The sequence below is a fragment of the Perca fluviatilis genome, chromosome 11 (genome assembly GCF_010015445.1).
Source record: "Perca fluviatilis chromosome 11, GENO_Pfluv_1.0, whole genome shotgun sequence".
Classification (NCBI taxonomy): domain Eukaryota; kingdom Metazoa; phylum Chordata; class Actinopteri; order Perciformes; family Percidae; genus Perca; species Perca fluviatilis.
In genome coordinates this window covers 33,742,643-33,768,775 of record NC_053122.1, presented here as the reverse complement: position 1 = coordinate 33,768,775, position 26,133 = coordinate 33,742,643, and the positions used below count along the sequence as shown (strand labels likewise).

Here is a 26,133-nt window from a genome sequence, read left to right as displayed (position 1 = left end):
TAGAAGTCCCATCTCATGTTTAGTGCCGCCAATAAACCGTCAACACATTGTCCTTCAAACATCTATTCTTGAAGTGACAACATTTGACGTTTGTGCCATCAGCTAAATATGGTAAAAAATATAAACAGTCTGCAGTTTGGGTTTTAAATAATAAAACCCGTGTGAAGGAATGTTGTTTTACACCTCATTGTTTCAAGCGGGAATTCAAACAGCAACCCACTCACCAAAAAAGGGCCTTGAGCTGATATTAAATCAGATTTTTCCTTGCACATGTGAAAACACCTACCATGATGGAGTTGTGAAAAAGAACTAATGATTTTCTTGACTTGTCTTGGATTTCTGACATAACAGCCTCACCACTACTTTTCTTTTATTGTCTTTTAGAAGTCCTATGTTTTGTAGGCCTAGTATTTTTTGTTATTTATTTACCTTATGATATATAAATAATGATATTGGTTTTTTTAAATAGTTTTTCATCACACAGGAGTAACTGTTGCAGTATTAATGTTTCAGAGACTCTGCCTGAGCATTCCGTCAAGCACAAAGCCTCTGAAATGAAATCAAGTAAATGATTAAAATGTTTATTTAGCCATCCCTGAACCGTTTTTTTCATTCACTCATAGGATGGGTTGGGCTAATGGGCTTTCTACTGAGTTTGTATATTCAAGATTACAAATCCCACACTGCTCAGCGTCTCAATTCACGGTATCATGGCAGGATATAGACATTTCCAGGTTGTAACGCTGGCGGATGTTTCTTCTCTAAGAAACCTGTGTCTCTGCATCCGGAAGAACAGCACAGCTGCGGACTGAGCTTTTCATGTCTTCTTTCTTCTTAGACAGATGCTGCGAGCTGCAATAAGATCCCATTCCCTTTTCCCGAGAGAGAAGAGAGAGAAACATAGGATGATGCTGGTGGTGCAGGATGTGGACATTTATGATTAATCTTATTCCTTTACTCATTATAGCCTTGAAAATGTTCAAACAGAAAACACAGTTTGAAGTACTGGAAGTTTTATTTAAAAGCCATCCATGTGAGCATTTTAGGGTCAAGTAATAAAGACAACAGGCACATGTACATACAGCTGTAAGCCTTTTAAAATTCACAAGCACAGAATATGATGCATGTAATAAAATGCAGCATGCAACTTCTAAGAAGTGTACCACATTCCCAATGATAAAACTCAACACATAGTTATAGAGTAAACAGTTTCTGTCTAAAATACTATTTTGGAAAAAAATAGACTGAAGACAGGCAGCGAGGAAAGCATGATGGTGTCTTCTGAACTGAAAGAGAGCAGAGAGAAACAGAGGATATCTCCATGTGTGTGAAATGGCTTCTATTCCTATTTCCTGAACGTATGAGGGGCTTAGATAAAGACGTAAAGGCGACAAGCCGTTGGATGCAACAGATCAATAAACCACTTCTATCAAATTAAGATAATGTTGCTACAGGAAGTCATCTGACTACTGATGTGATGAATTCTTTTTATGAAGTCCGATGTGCTGCACCGTGACCAAGGCATAGAGGCAGCCCTTCAACCTGATAGCAGTGATAACATTGGTTTTGGCACTTAGGGATTGGAATTAAGATAAACAAAATGGCAATAGCAGTTGCTGGACAGGTAAGGAGTCAGACTGGTAGGAAGAGCCTTTAGTTTTGTGCTCAGAAACGAGCACGGATTTTGTCCAATGGACACCCATCCCACATATTGGAATCCCAGGCCTGGAACCAGCCAGTGAAAGTTGGAGGCTCTGCTCCCTGTTTGATGGTGGTGATGGGCAGTCCTTTGCGGCCAGATGGGTCGGAGTCCACATAGTCTTTTGCTGCATGACAAGAAGTAGATAGAGAAAGGGGTATATAGAAAGACAGAAAAACAGACAGGAGACAGAAAGTGAGAATATGTGTTGTCCTCGGGTCAAATTTGACCCATTTTCAAAGTTTTTTATATCAGAAGTATGGGTTTCTTTCAACTTAATTGCCCAAAAGATAACTTGGATGCATGCATGTTGTATGGAAGCCATACGACATTCTTCTCAGGTAAAACGAATGATTATTTCCTTTGAATTTTGGGTGTTTTATTCAATTTCATAGCATTTGTAAAATATTTTTAAACGTTTTTAAAATAGTATCCTGACTAAACTTTGACATAAACTCAACATCCTCTGATCTTAACTATTAGTCATCATAATTTCTGCTTTTTTTAATTCAAATTTGGTATAATGTCATTTAAATTAGGTTTATTGACCACGAATAAAAGAAAGCGTTGAAAAGAGTTACAAAATCATCAAAAAAAGCAACAAAAAAAAAGTAAATTTTGAATTTTGGAAGGACAACAAGTTAATGGTCGACAGGAAGACAATACGAGGGTTTTTTTGCCCACTTGGTTTTAAAGGAAACTGACATATTACCACCTTGTAAGCTCATATGGCGAACATGTGAAAACAGCTGGCCATTTAAATATCCAGTAGATACACAGTAACAGTATCATTCATTTGGGGGAACTGCAGAGTGGGGTGATCATTTTCTGTGAGTTTGTCACAATGAGCAACACCTTTCACGTTACACATTTTTTCCCTTAATATAAAAATATTGATTGGCTTTAAGATGTTGTAGTTGAATATGTCATAGCCATCATGCATACAATCATAAATGCATGTACAATAGGCCTTAACATTATAATTTTTTTCCACGTGCATTTTCCTCAATACAGTATAATTATGTATATAATTATATATAATTATTTGGGTCTACATGGTTAACATTGTCAAAAGGGCCCGTTCAAAACTTACAGTAGACACCTGGAAAACATGCTCCCAGCAAGACAAAAACATAGGTCGCAACTGCCCTGAAAGCCTCATTTGGGATTAGTTAACATATACCAAGTTTGAATTAAGATGCCTACTTTACAGGTTTGACAGACCCACGGTAGCATCCTGAAAATATGATGAAAAAATAATTTCGGTTCCTCATTTCGGTTCCACTTGTCATATTTTCCCTCTGTCGCTCCGAAACGGACGTAAAAATATCACACTTTCTCTGTAGGCTACTTTTAAAATGCCATATTTTCCACCAAAACGGACGTAAAAGCATATTAACCATTCACTGCACGTGATCGCTAGTAAACATATTACATCTTTGATGTCATTTTTCAGTTTTTCAAGAATCGGTTTAGGAATCGGAATCATTTTAAAAGTGCAGGTACGGCATCGGAATCCAAACGGTACCCAACCCTAGTAGTAATAGAGTAAACTGTTTCTGTCTGACATACTATTTTGGAAAAATAGGGGCTTAGATAACAGATCAATAAACCACTTCTATCAAATAAAGAAAATGATGCTACAGGAAGTCATTTGACTCCTGATGCCTACTTAACAGGTTTGACAGACCCACAGTAGCATCCTGAATCGTGGCACTCCGCTCCACAGTGGGAAATGATTATTCAAGAAAACCTACAAGGAGCATTTTCTCAACAAATTTGAAAACTTGAAATACTTTCGTTAAAGCCAACAGCCATGACTTTATAGTGCTTTCTTGCAGAAAGTATCTGAATAAAGACAGTATGATCTGTTTGGTGTTAGGGTTTTTGTGCAACAAACCTAATTTGGGAGCCCCAGTCTTTTCCTCTGCATTAGCTTCGTTGCCAACCCAAAGGAAGATCTGCAGGGAGGAGAAACACACTCAGTCACTCAAATAGTCTCTGGCTCCTAAATGGTGGAACGAGCTTCCCATTGATATCAGGAAAGCTGAAAGTCGACACATCTTCCGCCACATCTCTTCCGACTGCACCTTGGCTAAGAAGATTGATGGTTATTTAAAAAAAAAAAAGCACTTTCATGAAGCACTTTATAGTTGGCTTATTTGAAGCTAATGTACTTCTATGTGATTCTTGCTGTTGGCAGTTTGTGCCTTCATGGTTGAATGCACCTATTGGAAGTCACTTTGGATAAAAGCGTCAGCTAAAATGTAATGTATTGTAATGGCTATGCAGAGTTTTAAGAGTATGCCTGCCTCTATCTAGTCTCAGTACATTTCACACATTAAAATTTTTTTTCTGCATGCTCTAATGATGACGACAGAGAGCTCTTCTTACCTGGTCCCAGGTATCCAGGAGCATGACATCATCAGTGGCCAGGTCTGACTGAGTGAAGTCCCCTGGTACTTCTTCAACCTGTTAGACAAAACAGAAGAAAACTCAGACTGACTGTGTGTGGATTTGTGAGTGTTAACCATTTGATATTACATTATATTAACATAGCTGCTACATCTGAAGCACATACGCCTTAAAGTACTCATATTATGCTAAATTTCAGGTTCATAATTGTATTTATAGATTATATCAGAGTAGGTTTACTTTTCAAAAAACACCATATTTTTGTTGTACTACACATTTCTGCAGCTCCTCTTTTCACCCTGTGTGTTGAGCTCTCTGTTTTAGCTACAGAGTGAGACATCTCACTTCTATTCCATCTTTGTTGGGAGTCGCACATGTGCAGTACCTAGGTAAGGACTACTAGCCAGTCAGAAGTAGAGTATGAGGGCATGCATTATAACGTGTGTTACAAAGTGACACACGTTCGTCACGGAAGTAAAGGCTGGACTACAATAGAGCTGTTTGGAGAACAGTGTTTTCTGTTGGAGATTGTAAGTCCCTTTGGGGTGGACTTTTTCACTTTGTAAACCTATAACATGCACAAATATATAACACTATAAAGGAAAAGGGAAAAAGCCAAAAAGCATAATATGAGCACTTTAACGACAAAAACAAACTGTACTCTTATGTCACTGTGACTTACAATAAGTCTTCCAGTTTTGTTGGAGCAGCCAAACAGACGTGGGGGATGGGCCACGCTCTGCAGACTCTTGGAGGTCTGATATTCTTTTTTGCCACCAAGAGCAGTCCAGAAATCACCTGGGAGAGAAGAAAACACAACGTCCATCGGCTCCAAGTTTGTCCCATATTTGGTGCTTTTGTTTGTTTGAACGGGAAGTTCTCCACAAAAGAATGATGCCGCTGTTCTTTGGGCCAGTCAGTGACGAGATGCATCAAGATTTCAAGTTGAATCAAAACCAGACCAGAAACCCAGCAGTTACGGTCTATCAATTCGATCAGGCATTGGGCCTATGACTTTGTGCTCCATCTTCATGGCAACATACAGAATGTAGCAATAAGACTTGACTGCGTTGCAGTTACGGCCTTTTACTTTTAGCTTTTAAAGTCTTCATGAGGACAATTAGTGGCATTTTTTAAACAACATAACAGAGTTGAGCTGCTTTTAATCCTCAAAGTTCTGTCACTTAAGTAAAGTACAACTGATTACATATAACTTTTGGCTTTGAACTACTGCACAGGCTAGTCTATATCCACGAGTTGTCTGTTGCACGACTAAAACAACCTTTGAACGTACACTATTTTGCAGCGGCACCGTGGCTCTGAGAGAGTTTTGTAGAGGTGATGGGCTTAATTAGCTTTGTATCAACTCATTTTGCAATAGCTTTAATGTAACGGGCATTTATAAAATATAGAATAGTTGCGCACTATAGCTTTAAGTAACAACCTTTTATTACATACAGCATATTGGTCCTCAGGGGACACTCACCTGACTCTTTGCCCTCTGACACTTGGGTGGCACTGCCACCCAGGAAGTCCACCACATGCTTGGAAGCCCCCACCTCCTCATCACTGGCACCCACTCCCCGCCACACAAACAAGGCCTTTGGGGTCTTCAGCACAAACACGTCGTTGGTGTTCAGTTTGGAAGCAGAGACCTCGACCTGGGGGGGGACACATGTAGACAGGTAAGAGGGGAAATCAAGGATGACAACTAGGGCTGGGTATCGTTCATAAAATGTTGATGCCGGTACCGATGCCAATATGGTAACTGCAATACCGGTTCCTAAACGATACTTTTTTTCGATACCAATATTATAAAAAAAAAAAGAAATTACAACATTACACATTCATTTTTCAGCTCCTACTACGTGAGCCTGTCTCTGTGCGTGCCATAGAGTTTTTCCTGACTGCCTCTACGCCGTGTAATGTTAGCCTATCACAAATATAATATAAGATCATATAAAATCTTGGTAGAAGCATGCTGCATGCTTATTGGCTCACTGACGCTGATGAGATACTCCTTAGGTATTGAAATTGGATATTGAATGACAAGGCATTTTTGATACTCGATACTTTAGAGGCCATTCGGTCAGTGCCTAAAAAAGTATTGAATTCAGTAACAGCCCTAGTGACAACACAAGCCCACGTGCTGGCAGACGGCTCACCTCCACAGCCCGGGTAGCGCGCGCAGAGCTCTGCCGGATGTGGAAGAGGCGAGTGCTGGCGGCCTGCAACTGTCCACCTTTGCGTGACGTTCCTCCCATGTGGATGATCATGGGTTTGCCCTGGAACAGGCTCATCAGGTGTGGAGGCTCCTGGCCCTGAGTCACTCTCACCTGCAGTATGGATCAAGGCATTAAAAAAAAACTTCACCGTGAAAGTTGGTGGCTATTCTAGCTTACATACATAAGTGACCAAATAAAATATTGTATGTCACCATATCCAGTAATATCAACAGTCTATATGTCTAATTAACAGGCAGTCTATATGAAGATGTATAGGGACCATGCTAATATGTTTACAAATGTTGTAGACTTTACATTGTTTTTACTTTACTTCATACTTTTATTGATGTTAACACATCAAGTTTGAATACTTTTCTGTGTTCAAAATGTTTTTATTTGGTATTCCAGCCAGTTTGAATACTTTTCTTACAGAACCATAGATCATTTAACAGAATCTGATGGATAAAGTACATTTCATTTGTAGTAAATGGGCTAAAACATACAAAACCGCCTGTAGGGTGTTTTAAAGAAAGCATGTATAAAATAATGCCTGAAACAGTTCAATGTCGTTATTATTAGTGAGGGTTTGCCTTTTAATAGTCACTGACCAAGGTTGAATTTTTCCCCTTTGTGTTGATGCAACAATCAAATAAATGAGACTCTTTCTTAAGTAACTCCAGGCATGAGTTGAAGCTTCACATTTCAGTAGGTGATGTGGCAGCACTTGTTGGCCAACTCTGGCCATGACTGTAAAGTTGTTGTAAATCCTAAATTTATTATGTGGTGTGTAAGGAAGCGCAGTAGTTTGTGTTTAGTGATATCAACATATGAACATTACAGTGACACTGCCCTCTGCTGGTTGTCCAAGGATGGTTGTTTTTCGTGGCAGAAGAGTGAAGATATTAATGCAATTTTGGGTTTTAGAGACCTGTACTTAATCCTCTGTAATAATTTAGTTTAATAGATTTAAGACGCTGAACCCCCTTTAGCACTGTCTCTATTATACTCATCCTTTAGAGCATGGGTCTTCAACAGGAGGTCCGGGACCCCTAGGGGGTCCTCAGAGTAAATGCAGGGGGGCCTCCAAATTATTGTTAGGTTTTAAATTTTTTTCAAAAATCCTAACATCCTAACATGAATCCAACATATTATTAGCAAATATGAATTCCAACTGATAATAGGCATACTGACCTATAGGCAAGGTAGTCACTAAGGTAGCAATCCACAGATACAGTTAATTTTAAGGATTCCCTTTGCCACATGTATTTTTAACATTAAACATGATTTATAAAATCATGCAAACAATTATTAGGCTATTTTATTAGCATATGCAAACAAAGGTATGAAGCCTTTAGGCCGCCCTACATGTTATTGTAGGCCCAGTTTCATGCAACTTCATTTTCTACGTAGCAAGGGGTCCCTGTTCCATCTCTCTTTCAGTTAGGGGGTCCTTGGCTTAAAAAACGTTGAAGACCCCTGCTTTAGAGCACCCAAGCCAAACAACTTTGTACAAGTTATGTACAGAGTTTTAATCAATAAGAAGGTAGACGCTTTATGTTATTGTCAAAGTTTCAGGTTAGTTCTCAATTTTGACACCTAAGCTGTAACTTCTTACTCAACTTCTTTCCACAATCCTCTTGTCGTATTCAGAAAACAACTGGAGCTTTGTCTATTCATGTCAGCTTCTAGGAAAAAAAATAACTCCTAATATAATTACTTCTTACACTAAATGCATTCATTTTTAACTATCCCTTTAATACTCCCTGAGTCACAGTCTGTCGGTCAAGTCTGGTGTTTAGTTTGTCAAATATTTGGGATAACGATGGGACCGTACAGCATCTGAACCTGCACCTACGTGCGACGGAAAGGTGTGCGGTGTGCCAGCGTTAAGCACTAACCTGAACTGGGGAGCCTCCCATTGAGTCATCCAGCTTCACTGTGAGGAATGCCGACGCAGCCAGTTCATCCTGTGTGCACTTCAGCCCCTGCCTAACACAGTAACACACACACACACATACAGTCTGAAGGGTTTTCAAAGAATTCTCCTGGGTGTGACTGGGTGTGTGGGTGTGACTGGGTGTGGTGGGGTAATGTGTGTACACGCTCACCTACAGTATGTTATTCATACTGCATTACACAAATTGCACAGTACATATGTGTTTGCATGTTTGTTGTTACCCACCAGGTGTAAATGATGTGTTGCTCGCGGGCTCCCTGTCTGTAGCTGTAGAGGATGATGTAACAGTCTCCGCCGTAGAACTGACCGTAGGAGGAGGGATCCACAGGCACCATTTCTCCCTCAACACGCCAAATCTGGAAGCCAGTACCACAACCTGTTTTTCCCCACACTTACCACACTGTTTTATCTGGTTCTCTTTTAACACACTTATAACAGACAACATCAGATCACTCCTATCCTAGCTCCACTTCACTGGCTCCCTGTCAGTTCAAGAATTGATTTCAGATTTTACTGATCACTCTTAAAGTTCATCAGTCAGGGTCTAGCCCCAGACTACATCCTAGAAATGCTGACCCAATGCTGAGCCTGTTCGCAGCCTTAGATCCTCGGGCAGGGCCTTTCTAACTGTTCCAAAGTTGGGGCTTAAAACCAGAGGCGATCGTCTCTATTAGAGCTCCTCAGCTTTGGAACGACCTGACCGAGGAGATGAGGCTTGCTGAATCAGTGACTTCTTTTAAATCACTTCTTAAAACACATTTTTATGAATTTGCTTATATCGTCTTTTTCATTGTCTTGTTACCCTATCACCTGTTCATTTTGTTTATTGAATTGTCATTTTTTTCTGTAATTTAAATGTGTCCCATCTTCTATTTTCACTAATATCATGATGTGTATATATGTGTATGTGTAGCACTTTGTAAACCCTTTTTTTTTTAAAGTGCTATACATATAAAGTTATTATTATTATTATTATACCTGGACTTTGCCCTTGCCATCATCCACCATGCCGTGCTGGGCTGCCATGGCCTTGTTGGAGTGCAGGGTGGAGGCATCGAAGGGCACCTGCGCCACTTTGGCTATGCGGCCGATGGTGAAAGCCTTACTGGGGCCGGTTGTCTGGTCTTTGTCTCTCCAGTCGCTGAAGAACTGCTTAAACATAGTCGGCTCAGCTCCTGCAGGAAGTACCTGGATCTGTAAGGGAAATAGGTCAGAGAAGACATTTTTAATTACCTGCATCTTTAACTTGACATCATATGTGAGGATTTTCTTTAAAGTGCTCATATTATGCTCATTTTCAGGTTCATAATTGTATTTAGAGGTTATATCAGAATCGGTTTACATGGTTTAATTTTCAAAAAACATTGCTGCAGCTCCTCTTTTGTGTTGAGCTCTCTGTTTTAGCTACAGAGTGAGGCATCTCACTTCTGTTCCATCTTTGTTGGGAGTCACACATGCGCAGTAGCTAGGTAAGGACTACCACTAGGGCGTGCCACACTAGCAGCTAGGCGAGCATTATAACGTGTGTTACAAAGTGACGTGCATTCGTCACAGAAATAAAGGCTGGACTACAATAGAGCTGTTTGGAGCAGTTTGTGAACAGTGTTTTCTGTTGGAGATGGTAAGTCCCTTTGGGGTGTACTTTGGGCTTTTTCACTTTGTAAACCTATAACGTGCACAAAAAAGATATATAACACAATAAAGGAAAGGGGAACAGCCGAAAAGCATAATATGAGCACTTTAAATCATCTCACAACAGAGGAAAGTCTCCCCTAATTATTTGAAACCAAGATGCTGCTTTTCTGCGAGACACGTGTTTGTTTGACATGTCAGCGTTACCTGTGTCTTGGCGGAGTATCCCTTGTCTTTGATGAACTGCTGACCTGTTGCCATGGCTGCTTTACGTTCTGCCGCGTTGGCCTTGGGACCTGGTTGGAGTCAGATAAGACATGACATGGTGAGAAGGCCATAATTCTCAAGAACACGGTGCGATTTGACTCTCCCTTGTGCTTAACTGCCTAGTGTCTACTATTTTCTAAAATAGCATGTTTAGAATTTCTGCAGGAGAAACTAATGGAGGAAAAGCTAAATGCTAATGCTCTTTTTCCTGCCGTGTTCTTGAGTCTGTAAAGCTGTCGGCACCTTTCCAGACAAAGATGTTGTTGTCCACCCCGTTGTCCACGATGTAGCACTCCTCTGGGGACAACATGGCCTGTTTGAAGGGACTGGCCGGAGCCACGACTGACACCTTTATCGAGCCAGAGGCATCGGAGATCTGCGAAGCAGAGGGACAGCATCAGCTACCAGCTACATTCAAGAAACCTTTTATTATTTGTCACATACAATCGTACAGTACTTCAATCTCTGCATTTAACCCATCCTAAGCATTAGGACAGCCACACACAGTAGCAGCGTCCGGGGAGCAACTTGAGGTTCAGTGTCTTGCTCGAGGACACTACTGAGACATGTTCTCAAAGTGTACAGTAAAGTGAGGACATGTTTCTTCAACAGCCTCAAAGCCTCTTCATTTGTTACAATATTCAAACATATTTTGATTTTTCATATTGTCAAGGTGCCTCTTTGTAACTGCAGAATGTGCCAGTGTAGACTTTATCATATGAGCTACATACATATCTTATTTTATACCATTCTCAAACTCGAAATTTTTTGTCTGATTTTGGAAAGTCATGTTAATCTTTGCAATTCTTTTGGACTGGATCCAGGCTATCAAATCAGTAGCACAAGAATGCAGCACACTCCTTTTTTTCCACAGTTATCAGGCTATACATTTTTAATCCTGTTTAGTGTAATATCAATTTGTAGTTAGGAACTCTTATTTCCCACCCAGAAATCAAAGCCACATATACAGTATATACAGTATATAAATTCTGTGAAATGTTACTGACCGTTACTTACATCACTCACCATGTAGAGGGCTGCCTTCTTTCTGTTGGAGGTGTCTACCTTATCATCATCCACAGTGCTGGGAGCAATGTCGGGTTTGGGCCCCAGAGTCTACACAACCAGAGGAATGAGTTATTGTTTTCCTCTTTTTGGTCATGATTATCACTTTTGCTCCAAGTTACAATTTAGTTTTTATACACAGATAAAGACACGGCAGCCTTGATGGTGATTTGTTTTGTAGACTACGTTCTACAGCTTTTCTCAGATTCAAAAAAATATATATATATTCTCTCTATCCTCTCTTTCTCTCTCTCTCTCTCTCTCTCTCTCTCTCTCTCTTTCTCTCTCATTAGGCCTCTCTGGAGTTAACCCTCCTCTCGTTGTAAAGGAAGTGTTTAAAATGCCGCCTTGGCGCAGAGTTGGCACATGAGCAGCGCATTACAAAGGACAGCATTGTGTCCACTTGTTCCCACGCTGACTAATCCCACTAACACTTATAGCTGCTTCTGCTCACATCTGATCACCTTTGGGCTGAAAGCTTCAGTGTGCGGCTGAGATTCACCAGAAGAGGAATGTGTGTGTATGTGAAATTGTGTGTCACCTCCAGGGGCGATTCTAGGATCAGACCTTTAGGGGGGCTCAGCCCCTAATGAGAACGTAACATGGATACAGTGCCTTGCAAAAGTGTTAACCACCCCCTCTGCCAAATCAGTAATTTCAATAGCTGATAATCTAAACCTGACACTTTATAAGTCACAGTAATAACGACCAATTTGACACAATGTTCTAACATTCAGCTATTTTAGTTGCTGACGTTTGAATTTAGGTTCTTATCTGCGCCAGGACATTACCAACTTCTTCTCTGGGGACTACCAACGTTAAACTTCCCAACCGCGCTCCTGCTCTCCCTCTGACAGATCAGATAGAGACCATTGACTGTTAATATTAATGGACAGAGCATGTGTGATGTCACCCATTGGTTTGTGGAGATCTGCTATGAGTCGTCGAGTTTGCCGTTACGGGCGCAGCCATCTTGGTTGCGGATGTGACTATTTTAGACCAGAGGGAGGAGTGAGGGAGGAGCCATAGACTGTTGGGCTCTATCTGACTATGACGTTAGCTGAGAGTTGGCAACGCTTTAAATATATCTTTGTCCCATAGTTATATTACATATAAGACAGGCCGCAGACTGTCAATCACATCATAGCCACGCCCTAAAACACCCCTTGCTTTATCGTCGATTTTAAAATCAACGAGACCATAATTCCAAAAATGAACATCATTCTGTATTGCAGAAGACTTAAAAGTAGCGATTGAGACCATAAACTCATGATGAAAATGTTTACGGAGGTAATAAATCAAGTGAGAAGTGGGTCACTTTCTCATAGACTTCTACAGAAACCGACCTCCTTTTGCAACCGCACGTGTCGCCCCCTGCTGGAATTCAGATAGAATGCAGGTTTAAGGCACTTCCGCATTTGCAGCACTTCACCGAACCGGATGCTTTGTCCATTAATATTAACAGTCTATGATAGAGACTCAGCCAAAGGCGGGAGTCTGGCACAACCTCCTCTGATTGGCCGACACCACGTTTCTGTTAACCCTTTCCTTGACTGGGTTACGGGTCCATAGCATCGGCGACAGACACACAGGTTATTAAACCTGTTTCAAGCCCTTTGAACTTGTAATTGTTTGTCCACTGTCACTAACAGACAAGTTTGCAAACTCTAACTTGAAGCACTAACATTTATTTGATAAAAAAAAATTATTATAATTTTTAGGGGGGCTGAGATGGAATTTGAGCCCCCCTAAAAAGCATCTAAAATCGCCAATGGTCACCTGTATGATTGCTTCCGGTTCGTCCCCCTCCTCCACCATGTGCACTTTGGCTCTGCCGTTTCTCTCATTATCTCTGATGCCGATGCACACCTCGGCGGCCTTTAGCCTTTCGAAACGGTTACACTCACTGCCACACCACTGATAGACGTCCTGCAGGAGAGAGAAAGACAGGAAATATTAAAGTTAAAATCCTCATGAGACATTTTTTTCTCAACTGCCTGAAACACCTCATCCACAATCCTGTTTAAAATTCCTCCATCAGTGATGTCACTGATTGTGAATGAATGCTCAGTTTGTTTTCATATGTGCTGCCCGTAGGTGATGCCTGAGCAAGCACAGCCCGCCCAGTGGCTTGTTTGAATTTGTTTGACCAATCACAACTCAGTGGGCCAGCTGACCAATCAGAGCAGACTGGGCTTTTCAAGAAGGCGGGCCAAGAGCTCAGACAGAAGCTGCATCTCATGTCGCTTATATTGCCTCCTCGAGTACTCCACTTGCCTCCATTTATGGGAAATTATGGGAGGAGAGAGGAACCGAGGAAATGATTTTAGCAGGATGAGACGTCCTTTCCTCTGAAGCGTCACATGAATTTGTCAGCTGTATGGGCGGAGTTAGCAACTCCTCCAGCTGCACGATATTACGAATCCCACTATGGCCACACCAAGACCCGCCCTTCAATAGCATTTATTGGCCAGGCGTCCATGAGAACGCAAGATAACGTAACCCCATTTGTTCAGGTCCTATCCCCTATAGCTATCCTAACCTTAACCACTCAAGGTGAAATGCCTAACCCCAAACAATTGAGCTGCTTCGTAGGGCGGGTCTTGGCATGGCCATAGTGGGATTCATAATTTTGCTTCCAGGAAGGCTGCTCTTGTGTATCCTCGGCTATAGCTCCTCGGTGATCCCTCCTCGATGCTCGCTCCTCGGGGCAGAAATAAGAGCTTTGAGACGGCCTTCACCGAGGCGGGACAGAACTACGCCTGGTTCAGCCGAGGACCGAGGAGTCGCAGAGCTATCAAATAAGAGCAATGAGATGCAGCCAGAGTGTTTCAGGCAGAGGAGCAGCAGCAATGGGCAGTATGAAATACATCATATGTTTTTTTTAAACATCAAAGCATGTAAACCTATTCTAGTAGACCCCAAATACAAATATGACGCTGTAAAGGAGTATAATAGGGGCTCTGCTATAGTAGGCAACTGGAATTCAGCACGGGAATGGCGGACTCCGCCACTAGCAATGAAAACTATATATGAAAGCTATATAGAGAGGTAATACAGGATATAAATACATCAAATGGCTAATGCTGAAAAAATGCCATGCCAATGACCATAAAAAGTATCATGTTTGGGCTTGGAGTTCATGAAAATCTCAAGGATTTTAACTTTAAGAATTATGTTGAGGGCCTTTCAGACCATACGCGACAACAGCGCTCTGAAACCCATTATTTCTAATGGCTGGCGCTCAAAGTTTGAACACACACACACACACACACACAAACACACACTAAAACAGATAAAACCCAGCTCACCGTGCCCAGGTCGATAATGAAGCAGTCTCCCTTGTTGAAGCTGGCCCAGGACATGTCCACCTCTGTTGCTCTGATGGCCCTCCGACCCTTGATATGCAGCAGGCGCTTCACGCTCATGTCATTGGTCACCACATGATGAAAACCTGAGGCAACGCCCCCTTTCTGTGACCAAAAATAATCATTTCAGTGAGAAAACGTTCCTTAAACGTACAGCTGAAATGTGTACGTAAACACGTTAAAGGAAGCAAACGTCACAAATGTTCCATCAAGCGCACGTTTTAGGTTACGACCCACCATTTGTTAGCCAAATAAACAGTCACAAATGCACAACTGAGGGTTCTAAGGCAGGATGTTACGAGACAGATGATTACATGACACACAGAGCTCAACATCTGCTTCACAGTGAGGGTGAAATGAGTTCAACACAACAGCGTAAAAACCTCAAAAGACAAAAGGCTGTGCCAAATAATGAGATTACCAACTTCTATAAAGCACAGCTAATAAACAGCCAATAAACCTTATCAAATATGAAAAGTGAAACTAACATGATGCCTGGTTCTGGCAAGGAGGATCATGTCTGTTCTGTGCAACAGTGGTGTACCTGGGAGGCGGCATTGTCCCGTAATGTGCCGTCCTTTGTGAAGCCATTAAACAAAACAGGTTTTACAAGGCATGGAAATTAATAACTGCAAATTAGCATCAGACAAACGTGGGAAAGCAATGCGACTGCTTTGATAGTTTAATGTTTCATAGGCTTTTTTTGTAACATGTAGAAACTAAAGCTGGGATTAAGCACCGTCTGTTCGTGAGAACAAATACAAAGAGTAACTCCCTTGTTTTTAAAATGTCTGTTGGCCTAGCATTTACCCACAAAGACACAGCATCTTGTTTGCATCTGGAGGAATGGCTATTTAGGCCTCAGAATGGAAACCACATTCATGCCGTTCATCTTTCTCAAGAGAGAGGAAGTCAAATCTTCCATGGCAACAATGCAGACTTTGTTTGTTGTAATAGCAGGACCGTTTCCTAACAGTGGAGTTACCAAAACTCGGAAGAGTTAATGAGATTTAGTTTAGTCTCTTGCTATTTTTCTGAAGGACACTGTGTGTGTGTGTGTGTGTGTGTGTGTGTGTGTGTGTGTGTGTGTGTGTGTGTGTGTGTGTGTGTGTGTGTGTGCGTACGTGCGAATTGTGTTTCTGCACATATGCAGAGCAGAGTTTCCATCCTCCAACTTTGCAAAAGCAGTAAACAAGACTTTGGGCTAATTAAATCCAACTAGAACCAGAAGGAGGTTTGGTGGTTTTCATGGCAATAGGAAACAGATGGCTGGTTAAAAAGTGGCCTAGCGTGTGTATTTCAAAATATCCTCCTTTGAACCGGGTGGTTGCCTTGGTTACAGTCAGTTAATGCAGTCAGGCAGACACACCCTGGCCTACTGTACATGGCGAAAGGGGAATGTTGTGTTTCTTCTGAACTTCAGACTCATTAGCTTCGCTGCTTGCCAAAGTTCATGGGATGCTGACAATAATTAAACCCTGTAGATATGTTTAGTCCTGAGACTTGTTTTTAATTTTTTTATGTCATAATAACTTTCACTGTTTATGCTGTAAGAAACATACTGTAACCTCTTCGTTGCTAACTTAAAAAACTGAAAACGCAATAGCAACTATTTTTGAAGGAGCAGTGAGTATCTATCGGCAAAAATGAAGTATAATATTCGTAATTATGTTTCCATTACTGTACAATCACCTGAAAGTAAGAATAATGGGTTACACTTTACTTGAAGGTATCTACATAAGAGTGACATGACACTGTCATGAACGTGTCATAAACATTATACAGTCCTTCCAGAAAAATGCTGAGTTTTTTTGTGATTGTTGCGGGCAAAAATCCTTGATTATGCAGCAGGTTTCTCAAAAAATGCGATGGAATATGCGGGATATTTATGCCATTTTATGCAATGAAATTGAGGGAACTTGCAAAAACTGTGGGAACTTGCAAAAACTGCGGTTTGATGAAAAAGAGAAAAAAAGTGATTCCCCCAACACCCTGCTTTTTGATGATGTTCACGTCGCGTAATTATGTTACTTAATGACGTTCCCATGGCAACAGGGGAAAATGGCTGCTCTTGTGTGAAGTAAACGCAACATTTTTCAACTTTCTGCTAAGATATATGTGACTTTTTTGCAACGAAAATGCGGGGATTATGAAATCATGCAAGCCCCGCATATTTTGCCCGGAAATCGGCAATTTATGCAGCGAAAGTGCGGCATATTTGAAAAAATGCGGCCCCCGCATGAATATCAGACTTTGGCTGATTATGCATTGAATTATACGATCGCATAATCGCGTTTTTCTGTAGGGACTGATTATAAACAAGTCATAAACGTTTATGACATAACGCTTCTGTCATTAAGTGTCATTCGGTTTTTGTCATGACAAGTTAGGGTTAGGGTTAGGGTTCATGTGTCATGACAGGGTCATGTGTTCATGACAATGTCATGTCACTCTTATGTAGATACCTTCAAGTAAAGGGTTACCGAATAATGTTTTTGTTCGCTTAGAATGAGCCCTTTGTATCTACACAGGGAGGTGTCATTATATATAATCCCTCTGCTTTTCTTGGTAAGACACACCCTTGTCTAACAGTTGAGCGGTCAGGTAAATATTTTCTATAATTGAAGATTGCGCAATGGTATGAAACAGTACACACTTCCTGTCTCCTAAAGGGGCGTGGCCTCGTTTGGAAGTGTAGTGAACGTTGTGTGGATGGATGAAAAGTTATATTTGCATGATTTATGACTTTTGCTAACATTAGACCTTTGCAAAGCTAAAAGCCATGTTTAGCAATAAAGAAAATTTGTTTTGTTAGGGCGTTCGCGAATGTTAGTTGACTTTAGCCTATCCGTGTTCCCAGATCTCACGAGAGTTTGTTGCTGAGACGGACAGGTCTCGGAACAAAGTCAATTTATGCCCTTTTCCCCCCTTTGCCCACCTGGTACTTGATTCCTGACTTGAAGTAACCCAGAAAGGTGTTAGATTCGCAGTTCTGCAATTCCCTGTACTGCACCGGCCCACCGCCCAGGAAGTCATCCAGCTGCGTGGAAAAGATGGCCGCCGCTCCACTCTCATCCTGCGAACACTCGTCCCCTGCAGGAAAGAGACATTTGTAGTGAAACCGTCTTTTCCCCACAAGAATGCTTAAGAGTCGGGTTTCTCACAAAAGCGTTCAGTTCTTTTTACATTAGCAGAGCAAACAGTAGCACTCGAGTTTCTGCAGTGACATTATGGGACCTCTGAGTCAAAACTAAAGACTTTGAATCACATGATCAAATCAACCACATCTGCACCAGAGCCACTTAGTATCCTATTACTGTCAGATGGCACACAACACGGATAAAAGTCTTCCATGATTCAACATGGCCAACATTGATCACCGACAGGGGGGAATTTATTACAGTCTCCTGGTATTTCTACTTTAACGTCTTCCAGACGGCTGCAATGGCAGTGGAGAACTACTAGGGCCGTCTGTGCAGCACAAACATGCAGGGGCTGGTCTCTTATGTGGCCTCCAGGAATATTCCAGAAATGAGTCATGCAACGGTTTGATTTTAAGTCTCTGTCATTGTTATGTAACTGGCAATGTACAGAGCATGAGAATACTTTGCCTTCAATTTGGGATTTAAAGTTGTCGCTCTGAACTAAGCCTCCATCGAGAGCAGAGAGCACAGAGTGGGAGCGGTGTTGCGGGGAGGAATTTCACAAACTGCAATGACTTTTAGAGAAGACATTTTCACAACTTATACAGCACAGGATGTGTCAGCAGTGAGATCAGATATCTACTCTGATCTATAGTCACTGGAGAACCACAGCTTTAGCGTAGCAACTAGAGATGTTCCGATACCAGTATCGGAAAATGCTCCTATACCGCTTAAAATGCTAGTATCAGTATCTGAAAGTCCTGGAGTTTATGCAGCGATCCAATACCACCTAATTTGGCCTGAAGAAAATCTACTTTAAAGTAGTTCATTTATGTTCTTTTTCCGTTATGACTGACTGTCAAACTGGATAATAAAAGAAAGTTCGACGGCATTTATCGTAGGTGTTTGTTCATGTTTCACAAAAAAGTTGAACCTGAGTACAACAAAGATAGAAATTATTTCACATCCAGACAGGGATAGTAGTATACAGCTGTTAAAACATAATAAAATAACTCACTGGTATCGAATCAGTACTCGGTTTTGGGCCGATACGCAAGTTCGGGTATCGGAATCGGTATCGGGAAGCAAAAAATGGTATCAGACCATCTCTAGTAGCAACCACAAAAGAAAGCTTCCTTCGCCATGTTTGTCTCTTGTCTGTATCAAAATGCATGGTTAGGTTAGGTTAGTTAGGTTAGGTCACTTTATTGGTACCTGTAGGTAAACTAGTTTTACAGTCTAAGAGGCAGGACATCCTTAAAACTTTGTAGACCACAACATAACATACAACACACAAAACAATAAAACATATAAAAACAGGTAGTAAAACATAAAAGAAGAAAAAAGAGGAATAGAAAACAGTACATGACATGACCAAAGTGCTTGTGCGTTTTGTAAAAATAATTTTACCGTTTGTTTAACAGAGTGATTGCTGCTTTTTAAATCTTGTAGTTCTGTCTTGTAGTTCTGTCATGAATGCGCATGCACCGCATGTGTATCAGCTTTAGACATAGTTCCTTTTTGAAATTGTTAATATTTGACTTTAGTTTGTGACTGACTTAAACAAGGAAGTGATTACAATACTGTACTTTTTACCCACTTCAAGATCTAATACTTATTACTACTAATGTTGCAATGTAAACAATAGGAATTGCTTTAGTGAGATCACAATAAATTAAAACAATAAAAACTTTGCCTAAAATAACAGAATGACAGGAGATGAAATACAAGCCATAGCATTTTGGGTCACAGTAAAATGGCTTCTGCTACCAAGTGTGTTGTGAAGCTTGACTATTTCTCAAAAATACTGTTCCTGTTTTGAAAACGGCATGACAATGTCCTTTTTATAAAGCTAGATAAACAGGAAGCTATCACATAGCAGGATGTTGTTCAGAAAGATAAGAATACCTAATATTTGACATTCTAAGCAGCTAAAAATGGGATTATCACCATGTTGTCCCGTACTGAGGCGCACAATATGTGCCCATGTCACTGGTGGAATGTACGTACGTACATTTACTCAAGTACTGTACTTCAGTACAAATGTTGAGGTACTTGTACTTTACTTGAGTCTTTTCATGCCACTTTCTACTTCTGCTACGCTACATTTCAGCGAGAAATATTGTTCCTTTTACTCCACGACAGCTTTAGTTAGTAGTTACTTTACAAATCAAGACTTTAGCACACAAAACATGTGTAGTTTATAAAACATGATGTTTTATTATAAATTAAAGCAACACTAAAGCACTTTTTCTCTTCGGTCCCCCTACAGGTTGGATCATTCGAACTACAGATCCGCTACCTGATCCGGCAAACTTGCATAGTGCGGTTAGAGCCGATAGAGGGCCGCGAAGTGAATGCAGAAGTGCCGTTCACCCTGTTACGAGTTAATGAACCACTGAAACCATTTTGGAAAACATTATTTTAAGGTATATTATTTTGGTGCAAGTTTGCCAGATCGGGTAGCAGATCTGTAGTTCGAATGAGACATAATGGTGAGTTCTTTTTGTCCACCGAAGTCGTTTTACGAGTTGTTTTCCGGAGTTACGACCCGGAAGTTGCAAAAAGAACGCCCCCGAGGTCGTATTTACGACTCGTCAAGTCGTCTGAACTCAGAGGACCCCGAGCTCACTTTCAAAGATGGCTACGTCGTGCATCACACGTAGTAAACATTGTGGTTATCTACAATTTTAAGCACTTTTGTCTTTGTTGTAACCAAATGAAGAAGTCGTACACATAGCACTGTATACTGCTACCTATAGGCATGTCTCTACAGTCTTATTAGGAGTTAAACATAGCGCTGTATACTGCTACCTATAGGCATGTTGCTACAGTCTTATTAGGAGTTAAACATAGCGCTGTATACTGCTACCTATAGGCATGTTGCTACAGTCTTATTAGGAGTTAAATACCGCCTAATTAGTTATTTTGTAGCTGGTGCAGCTGAAGTTGGCTAGAGACGCTCGGTTGCTATATGACAACAATGGCTTTAAGCCGAGTCTTGAGCAGAAAGCAGAGCAGTAGCCTAACGTTAACGTTAATCAAAACGTAATTTTCATGTATCAAACTGTGAAATATATGTGTGTAATATGTCAATAACTGGGTGAATAGAATCCTAAATGTTACTAAAAATGTTACAAAAATCCATCTTTTCTCCGACTCGTAGTATTGTGTGACAACAAGAATGCAACAACCCGCGGTTATTCGTTTTTCGACACGGATGTGACGTCACGCTCGAGCTACTAGTTGCGATTACAAGACAAAAAGAACGCACGGTAAGAATAATGGTAATAGTAACGGTAATGGACAATTCTGCTTCCAACCTGTAGGGGGACCGAAGAGGAAAAGTGCTTTGGTTTTTGCTTTAAACTACCCACCAATATACAGGCCTACGAGTCCAGCTGAAATGATTAGACAATTAATTACTAAAATGTGAGGGTATTTCTGCATCGAGTACTTTTACTTTTAATACTTAAAAGTACATTTTCCTGATGATACTTTCATACTTTGACTTAAGTGACATTTTCAATGCAGGATTTGTACTTGCAACAGAGTATGTTTACACTGTGGTTCTGTAAAAAGTAGTCCTTCTACTTAAGTAAAGGATCTGAGAACTTGTTCCGCCACTGGGCCGTGTCTTACCCAGCCACATGTGTATGTTGTATGAAGGAGCTGGCGTAGTGAAGAGCAGCACGTAGGCGTCCCCGGTGAAGAAGCTGCCATGCAGGCCCTTAGGAACCGGCTTCAGGTCCATGTTCTCGATACGCCACACCTGCAGCCCCGGCTTCTTCCCTGCATCCACAAACTCCTTATGGGAAACCATGATGGCTCTGAGATGAAGAAGTAAGGAGGAAGAGAGTTACTATGGAGATGCAGGAGGCCAGAGAAAGACAGGGAGGGATTTTAATAGTTTTGCCTTGCAAAACTTTCCTTCTAAATTCCTGACTCCACCTAAAGACACAGAAGACAGATACATGCCGCGAACGATATAGGAAGAACACAGCGACCAAACGTGAGAAAGTTACTTTTTGGCATCATCGCTTGTTTCCTGAACTGTATGCTTTTGTAGAAGTGTGAATAACAGCTGAGAGAGACTTAACCACAGTGGTTAATAAAAAAACATGTGTTGACAGGACTTTTAACATATTTGGGCTTTCGCTGTAGTGACTAAACCAGACAAACTAGTTGCTGCTGCTGCTGTTGTCAGTAAATTGTTCACACGCATTGGGTCATTGGGGTGATTTTCTCACATGAATTGCATCTGCCATTTGAATCTGACTGAACCTGAATCTAAAACAATCAGATCTCTTCTCCTTATTTAGTTTTCACATACTCTGGAGGATTAAATGGTCTTTTATGAGATGGGGAAATTCTGCTACTTGTTGGGCCAGTGAAACCCATTGGGTATTGTCAAAAAATGCACCGCGGCAAAGCCTAAATCAAGGCCGATTTTCATGAAAACTTTAGAGATACGTTGTTTTCAAGTTGCTTTTGACCCTTAGCCTCTTGGATCCTGTTCATTTTTAAAGTCCAATGTAAATACACGAGTGTCAGAGAGAGACGCTTTTCATAATGTCTCCACTTCTAAAGACAAAGCTTATCAGACCGACAACATTGTCTGAACTAAAGTAGGTTTTAAATAACTGAAATGCGATTGATGCAGGAACTTTGAACCGCTATCAGTGATGTTTATCTGTAAATCATACTTCTGCCAACACGAGGGATAACCAGTGCACACCCAGATATCGACACAGCACGACGTGCACTACTTCATTTCTTAATTCCCATATCTTGTGTTTATATAGCTGATATGGAGTGAAAACAAAGCTGAATGTTATTGTGTCGCTACTGCACGACTGCACAGCGCTTCAATGGATGCATCTTGTGAACCAACTGTGGCGCAGTTGAACTCTTCGGTGTCACTGCATCTGGCTTTCGGGGGTCAGAGGACGTTAGATTTCAAAAGAAATCAACTTCAGATCATGATGAGAGTGAGAGATTATGCAGACTGACGGTTTCCCCCGATTACATAAGAGCCAGATTACAAGTCGGCGTGGCGGCAGGATTATTGCTGCAGCGAGCTGTGCAGCGAGCTGTGCACCTCACGTCCACTGTGATGACACACAACACATGCAACGTCCACTTCCTCACTTGTGTTACAGCTCACACTCCGTGCTTTACCCCTGGGATCCACACACTGCACTGCAACTACATCCTACACCTGCTCACTGTTCATGGCCTGTTATTAACAGTTAGTTAGATATTCAAAAATGACACGAATAAATGAATGAAATCTTTATTTGGACCGATTAAAAAAAAAAAAGTAACACACACTAGACCCTATATTAAAAAGTGGGTGAGACAGGGGAATGACATGCAGCAAAAGGGCCGCAGGTCAGAACCGAGCCTGCAGCCACTGCGACAAGGACTGAGCCTCTATACATGGGGCGCACGCTCAACCAGGTGAGCTAACCAGGTGTCCCCCCCCACAGACAATTTTAAATAATACAGAAACAATATTCCAATTACTCCTACTTACGTTATCTAGCTATTAAGAGTAAAACAAGAGCAAAAAAAACAAGCACCATTAACTTCAGTGACTTACACTCTCCTTCCTCACTTCTGTACTTAAAGGTGCCGTAGGTAGGATTGTGAAGATCCAGGACTTAGCCAAAAAATTTGAACATCGACAACTTCTCAGTCCCTCCCCCCTTTCCGGTAAAGCCCAAAACGGTCTCCTAAGCCCCTCCCCCCACAAGGGAGAATGAAATGCGTGTGCATGAGCAGTGATTGACACGCAGTTAGACACCCCCACCCCCCGGCCCTGATTGGTGCATCTGAACAGGGAGCTGTGGATTTTTGCAAATCGCAATACAGGAGCCAGATATTCTTTTTTAATGACCTGCTTCATGTAGTTCTAGTCGAACACAGGGTCAGTTTCAGCAAATATGACAGAAAGTTAGTTTTATAAGGCTTACCCACTGCACCTTTAACAATTACAAACGTGTCTTTTGAACCTTAATTTATTTTTATTTTTTTTAAATACTATATTCATACTTTGTTCGAATGCTATCGCTTTGTTCGTCAAGACCATTCCACAAAAGCACCCCACAAATGGAAACACACAAACGTTTCAGATTGGGCCGAGCATATATTGCTGTTCAAATTGAATTCTCCTCTCAAACGTTAACTGGAGACAATCCAAACACAACCTCACTCTCACCCTCACCCTCACCCTCACCCTCACTCTCACCCTCACTCTCACCCTCACCACCACCACCACCACCCTAACCACCTGAAGGAGGAATACTGTTGTGGAGTTTGCTCAGCTGTGTGTTCTGTGTGCTGAGAGAGTCTCAGGTTTCAGTGCAGAGAGAAAACACCCACTGGACTTCCTGTAAGAGGCTGATCAATAAATGCTGCATTATTGGACAGAAGGGCTGGGCAACATATCGATATATCGACATCGATATATGAGACTAGATGGATATCTGTAATATCGCGATACGACACAAGTGGTGTCTTTTCCTGGTTTTAAAGGCTGCATTACAGTCAAGTGATGTCATTTTCTGAACTCACCAGACTGTTCTCGCTGTTCTATTATTTCCCCATTACACTTTAGTCATTAGATCCACACGACTGATGATTATTTATCTAAAATCTCATTGGGTTCATATTTTTGTTAAAGCACCAATTATCAACCCTAATGTCGACATCGAGGTATTTAGTCAAGAATATCACGATGTTTGATTTTCTTCACATCACATCGCCCCAGCCCTGATGGACAGACCTTCAGATCACTTAGGATCCAGGATGTGTACTCGTGCGCTACTAATAACACTGCTGTGACATCATATACTGATGATCATACTGCAGGTCTGTAGGGGATACATGCACACATACTGTATGTCTGCTGGGGAGAGCATCCCCAGTGACTGACTTCATCTGATCTGCTGCTGCTGCTGACTGGTCAGACCGCAGCTGAGGCTGATGGGAAGTTTCTCTTAATCATTTAATAAGAGAATTGCGTCTTTAAATACTTTTTTTGTTTGTTTTTTTGTTTTTTAAAGCCACGATTCGTTCATGTCGCTTGCATTTTAGGTAATATTTACACTTTGCACTTTTTCTTTGTAGGCTATTACATAACATCCAAACTGCTACTTCATGCGCTTCTCTCGCTTTCTATCTATCGTTTGTTTGTTTTGTTGCGCTCCGTTTGACTACCAAGATCATAACAGAGAATAACGGAGTATTTCCCCATAATAAGCATGCCATATGGCCCGTGTTTCCATTACAAATGGAATGGAAACGCTTTGGCTCGGTTTGGCTGGCTGCTGTGACTCAGGAGAAAGAAATGAACGACTTTTTTTCCCCCCCACATCTGGAAAAATCACTTTCAAACTTTACTTGCTAGCGAGACAACGACAAAAAAAAACACATCATCAAATCAGTTATAGCAAAGCGAGCTGTGCAGCCTCTGTGTAAGAAAAGTCTGCACGGCTTACAGCACAAGGCTTGTCAGAGAAATCACAGTCCGGAAAGTCATAAAAGGTGCATTCGTGTCATGTCGACTGAACTCACAGTTTTTTTGGCAAGATGAATGACTCGGGAGAGATCCGCTGCTGGAGGCTGGAGATGTGGGAATGAGAGAGTAAAAGAGTGAGTGAGTGAGTGAGTGAGTGAGTGAGTGAGTGAGTGAGTGAGTGAGTGAGTGAGTGAGTGAGTGGGGAGAGTCTGTATGGGCTTTAATGTGTAGTAGAGGAGGAGGAGGAAGAGAAGGAGGAGGAGGAGGGAGTGCTCGGGCTGTTTATTTGCGTGTGTCTGAGAACAGAGCGCGCTGATTGGTCGACAGGAGCTGCAATGATAAAGATGCTTCTATCTGTCCGCCTGTGTTCGAGAGGATTTCCTAAAAGATGCGTCTCCACTGCAGAGATGGCAAAAGTACTCACTTCCCGTACTTAAGTAGAAGTACAGATACTTGTGTTAAAAAATACTCTGGTAAAAGTAGAAGTACTGATTTAACTTCTTTACTTAAGTAAAAGTAACAAAGTAGGCTACAGGCTTTGAAATGTACTTAAAGTATAAAAGTAAAAGTAGCCTTGCGAATGACAACCACTTTTTATGCAAAGCTACCTGGACCACACACGTTACTAGAGTGCAAGATGAGAAACTTCAGTGGACATAAAAACCAGGCTCTTTATATGCCATTGTCTACATTTTAAATGGATGTCTGCCAAACATCACATATATGATTATTGTGACAGAGACTGGGACTCCAGCTTAATAAGATTCTGACTGAGTAGCAAGATATGAATTCAATTGTGATTCTGTGAGAATTCACAGATCCAGTTTCTCTTTTTTA

At 41.3% G+C, this 26,133-nt stretch overlaps 1 protein-coding gene across 2 annotated transcripts; it reads right to left on the bottom strand.

Annotated features, from left to right (window-relative positions):
* Nucleotides 1-996: 996 nt before the first annotated feature.
* scinlb (scinderin like b) lies at nucleotides 997-25,517 on the bottom strand. Of its 2 annotated transcripts, none has more exons than XM_039815078.1 (17): nucleotides 25,353-25,517; nucleotides 21,414-21,601; nucleotides 17,567-17,721; nucleotides 14,572-14,733; nucleotides 13,040-13,189; nucleotides 11,213-11,311; nucleotides 10,439-10,571; nucleotides 10,136-10,224; nucleotides 9,275-9,490; nucleotides 8,522-8,652; nucleotides 8,238-8,328; nucleotides 6,280-6,450; nucleotides 5,601-5,775; nucleotides 4,797-4,912; nucleotides 4,094-4,171; nucleotides 3,600-3,660; nucleotides 997-1,826 (listed from the first exon to the last, which is right to left on the bottom strand). In XM_039815078.1, the coding sequence occupies exons 2-17, from the start codon at nucleotides 21,592-21,594 to the stop codon at nucleotides 1,666-1,668; spliced, it is 2,169 nt and encodes a 722-aa protein (XP_039671012.1). In that variant the 5' UTR covers nucleotides 21,595-21,601; nucleotides 25,353-25,517; the 3' UTR covers nucleotides 997-1,665. The 2 variants fall into 2 exon arrangements, with proteins under 2 accessions (XP_039671012.1, XP_039671013.1); XM_039815079.1 differs by having other exon boundaries at nucleotides 11,222-11,311.
* Nucleotides 25,518-26,133: the final 616 nt, after the last annotated feature.

Excerpts from the sequence above, each read along its gene's own strand:
- scinlb (XM_039815078.1), bottom strand. The coding sequence starts at position 21,594 with ATGGTTTCCCATAAGGAGTTTGTGGATGCAGGGAAGAAGCCGGGGCTG. Across the intron at positions 4,913-5,600 it reads GTCAGAGGGCAAAGAGTCAG|GTGATTTCTGGACTGCTCTT; the intron begins GTGAGTGTCCCC and ends CTTCTCTCCCAG. Across the intron at positions 1,827-3,599 it reads GACTGGGGCTCCCAAATTAG|CAAAAGACTATGTGGACTCC; the intron begins GTTTGTTGCACA and ends CTTGTCATGCAG.